This window comes from Zea mays, chromosome 3 (assembly GCF_902167145.1).
Source record: "Zea mays cultivar B73 chromosome 3, Zm-B73-REFERENCE-NAM-5.0, whole genome shotgun sequence".
Lineage (NCBI taxonomy): Eukaryota > Viridiplantae > Streptophyta > Magnoliopsida > Poales > Poaceae > Zea > Zea mays.
This window is the reverse complement of record NC_050098.1, coordinates 93,330,252-93,334,421: the sequence shown is the minus strand read 5'-3', so window position 1 is coordinate 93,334,421 and position 4,170 is coordinate 93,330,252. Positions and strand designations below refer to the sequence as shown.

Genomic DNA, 4,170 nt, shown 5'->3' with positions numbered 1-4,170 from the left:
AACGGATCAGACTTCCTTTCCCCTCGTCTTGTTCTGTTGCTTTCCCCGTTGAAAAGTAGTCGCAGGCAGGTGTGCTGGAGTTGGAGCCATCCCCAATGCAACTAGTGGATTCATCTTGGCAATAGCTGTCAATGTGCTTTTGAAGTTCTGGAAGACACTGTCAATGTGCTGCTGAAACAAGCAATGCTCTTGTCTACATAAGAAGAAAAACTAGTTCAGTTTGGCTATGCAGTTGAGCTGCTGAAACAGTTTCAGTTTGCCTGCTTTTTTCATAGTTTTAATGGCAAAGAAACTACGCTGCAGTCCAGACCATCATTCACCATTGGCCATTGGCAAAAACTGAAGAACACAGGAAGCACAATAATTGAACCACAAAGGCCATTGGCCAGTTCATAAAATAAAAGGCTATTCAATAGCACATATTACAAACAACAACAACCCCCATCACTGAGGGAATGATCCACATGTTGAACTAAAATAAACAACCCACAGGTCTGGCTGTAGATACACGACCCTACATTGTAGCTAAACAAGAGAATCAGAGCCGACATAAAGAAAAGGTAAAAATCACTGCGCAGCACCATGGGAACAGTGCTAATCCCAGTAGCACGCCCAAGACCAACAGGGAGCTTGGATGCCACGTCACCCTCCACAGCAAAAGAGACAAGCAAACTCAAGTCTCCATTCTTATGCAAGGGCCACCGACCGGAGCCGCTGCTGAAAGTGAGGCCATCAAGTTGGATGATACCAGCAGTTGACAGCAAACTCAAGCATCCCAGCAGATTTCCCTGTTGACAGCAAACTCAAGCATCCTAGCAGATTTCCCTGTTGATAGCCGAAAGCATCCCAGCAGATTTCCCTATTGACAGCCGAAAGCTCTACAATGTAAGTATACTACGCTAAGTATTGGTAAATAAATAAAAGGAATATAACTAATGTACCTAGAAATTCAGTATCAGTAGACAACTCCATCTCGTCCATGCCCTCGCCCGTGTACCAGTGCAAGAAAGCCTTCCTCCTAAACATGGCAGTGAACTGCTCGCTCACCCTCCGGAACATCTCCTGGATGGAAGTTGAGTTGCCCACGAAGGTGGACGCCATGGACAGGCCCCTCGGCGGGATGTCACACACGCTGGACTTCACGTTGTTGGGGATCCACTCCACGAAGTAGGACGAGTTCTTGTTCTGCACGTTGATCATCTGCTCGTCGACCTCCTTGGTGCTCATATTCCCGTGGAACATGGCCGAGGCGGTGAGGTAACGCCCGTGGCGAGGGTCAGCGGCGCACATCATGTTCTTGGCGTCCCACATCTGCTGTGTGAGCTCGGGGACTGTGAGTGCTCGGTACTGCTGGGAGCCACGGGACGTCAGCGGCGCGAAGCCAACCATGAAGAAGTGGAGGCGGGGGAAGGGGATTAGGTTCACTGCCAGCTTCCTGAGGTTGGAGTTCAGCTGACCAGGGAACCTTAGCCAGCAGGTGACTCCACTCATGGTTGCAGAGATCAAATGGTTCAAATCACCAACTGCAGGAAATAACAAATACACATTGTTAAAACACACATTAATACACTAGTACAAGCAGGGAATTATCTGCAATGCTGAACAGATAAAATTGAGAAAGAAAAGAGTTTGCTTACAGCTAGGGGTGGTCAGCTTAAGAGTCCTGAAGCAAATGTCGTAGAGGGCCTCGTTGTCAAGAACCATACACTCATCAGCGTTCTCAACCAACTGGTGGATAGAAAGAGTGGCATTGTATGGCTCAACCACAGTATCAGATACTTTCGGTGAGGGGAAAACTGAGAATGTAAGCATCATGCAGTCAGGTTACTCCTCCCTGATCTTTGAGATCAACAGCGTACGGTCGAAAGTGTAACACCCCAGGTGTTACTTAGGGTTTTCACTCAAGCCTACACTAGTGAACCCATCATCACATGTGGTTTAATTTGAGCAAAAGACACCAAACTTGGGGGTCAAGATCCTAAGTAGGTGTAACCCATCTTAGAAGTCATGTTTTGGCCTTATCATGCACCTAAGGAGGAGAGAATGACTCAAACCCTAATTCAAATCCCTTTAGGCAAATGGAGCCCTAGAGGGAAGTATAGCAAAAAGGCTAGGTAAACAACATTATCATGACTTGGGCTAATTATAAAAGTTGTAGTACACTTAATACACTACAAAAATAGTAAGAGAGTGACCCCCAAAAAGGTTTCAGAAAAACCCCAAAAAGGTCACCAAAGAGAAGGGCATAAAAGAAAAATCAGATTTTCTCACTTTCAAAACCAGCCCTCTTTCAAAGATCAAACATGTTCACATTTTTCCAAACCTCAAAACCATAGGGCCCAATTAACAAAACGGCGCCTAAAGACCCCTAGAACACCCAGGAAAAATTTGAACCCCGCCCTAAGTCGTTTGACACGACTTGACATGATTTTTGTCTCGGGCTGGACAGCTCGGACAGAGCCAACTTCACACCACAATATCTCTCAACCCCGACCATATCTTTGCTTGGAACTCACATGGAAAAGATAGGATATGGTGCAGAGAAGATACCTTACACGGGATTTTGCTGAGATCTTCACGCTAAGGCGACCAAACAGGCCTTTGAACACCGATAGAAGCAAACCACCACGTGTTCGACGTGGGCAGGCACTCGGGAACGCGCCTAAAGCACGCTCGCACGCGAGTGGCTATAAAGCCCACCCTCATGCACGGCCATCTTCCCTGTTACCCCCTCTGCACCGTGCCTAGCTTTCCTGAGCCAGCCCACAGCTTCGGTGACATCCCCGCGACCTGCCAGAGCCGCCCGAGGGCGCCCGCCGTGGCCAAACCATTCCCGCCCACCTCCGCTCGATCCGAGCCCGCGGATAGCTTCCTCGGGAGGTCGTGAAGCTTTCCCAAGCTTAAGCCAAGGACCAGCCCCACCAGAACAGTGTGTCACGCTCGCTGGAGTTCGTGATCCCACCGGAGCACGTGGACCGGGTAATCCATTGAACCATTTCTCGATTCCTTGCGCGCATAGCCTCTACATCACCCAGTGGAGCTCCTCGTGCACCTTTATTGAACCCTACCATCGTGGTTTGGCCGGAGCAGGTGCCGCCGCCGACCTCCGCCGCCTGCACTCGTGGCCAGAGCAGCTCCAGCCACCTCCGACGCCGACCCGCACACCGTCGTGACCGCCGTGACCTCCCTGACGTCACCGACCACCCCACCGGAGCTCTACTGCCGCTGGTAAGCCTCGCCGCCGTGATCTTTGCCCCGGTTACTGTTCCAGCCAGCCAAGGATCGCGGGTTAGATATAGGATAAGTCCAGGGGGTTATGCGTAAGGTTAGTGACTCATGTGAATAGTAGACCGAGGGCTGATTTGTGAGAGAAAAGGGGGAAGAAAACCCAAGGACTTCAGCATAAATATGTTTTTCTTTTCCCATTTCGAATTTACTTTTCTTTTAAATATTGCAGAGAACTTGATAAATACATAACTTGAAGAATAATCATCCAAATTTAGTTAAACCAATTTTGCTAGACTTTGTGAAATATAAACTATCAAGCAAAAATAATAAACCCTATAGTTCTTGTAATGTTTTATAGAGTTTTGATTTAGATAAGAAAACTGCCCAAAACTTAATAATAAAGGAAAAGATAGAAATGTTGTTAGACCAGGGTTGAGAAAAATAGTGGAGACACTAACCTAGTAGTTACACTGTTTAAAATTAATAAACACCCTAGTATACAAGGTTAAGGAAGAATTGTTCACTAAAACTTGTTTATGCTCAAACTTAGGAAAATGAAGAAAAGGGATTGAAAATGGAAACCAGAGGGAAACCATACTTTTCCTAGCATGCCTAAGTGATGTAGTTCACAAGAAAAATCTGTTGAACCATAGTCAAGTGAAAAGAATTTGCACTCACATTTATTCATGAAAAACAGAGAAAATTTTGAAAAGTCATAAGAAAATAATCCTAAGGAGAAAACACCCCTACCTTAGGAATGACTGCTCTTGTGCTAAGAAGAACCTAGGAAAAATACAAGTTCTGTTGTTTGATATTTTTCAAATAGCAAGTTAGTTATAAGTGTCTTTTTGGCATTAAACTTTAGAAAATCATAACTAAATAACCACTAAATAACCCTCTGTGATTTTTGGCACAGAAGCATGTTATTACCCATAGATACCA

General features: G+C 46.2%; 1 protein-coding gene across 1 annotated transcript; it reads right to left on the bottom strand.

The window, feature by feature from the left end:
* Positions 1-766: 766 nt before the first annotated feature.
* LOC103652102 (tubulin beta-1 chain) lies at positions 767-1,859 on the bottom strand. Its single transcript, XM_008677751.1, has 3 exons — positions 1,638-1,859; positions 942-1,523; positions 767-825 (listed from the first exon to the last, which is right to left on the bottom strand). The coding sequence occupies exons 1-3, from the start codon at positions 1,813-1,815 to the stop codon at positions 767-769; spliced, it is 819 nt and encodes a 272-aa protein (XP_008675973.1). The 5' UTR covers positions 1,816-1,859.
* Between the last annotated feature and the right edge of the window lie 2,311 nt (positions 1,860-4,170).

What these genes read in the sequence shown, in the direction of transcription:
- LOC103652102 (XM_008677751.1), bottom strand. Translation starts at nt 1,815, where the DNA reads ATGATGCTTACATTCTCAGTTTTCCCCTCACCGAAAGTATCTGATACT. An exon ending in TAAGCTGACCACCCCTAGCT is followed by an intron (nt 1,524 to 1,637) that starts GTAAGCAAACTC and finishes TATTTCCTGCAG; the next exon opens with TTGGTGATTTGAACCATTTG. An exon ending in TACTGATACTGAATTTCTAG is followed by an intron (nt 826 to 941) that starts GTACATTAGTTA and finishes GGCTATCAACAG; the next exon opens with GGAAATCTGCTAGGATGCTT.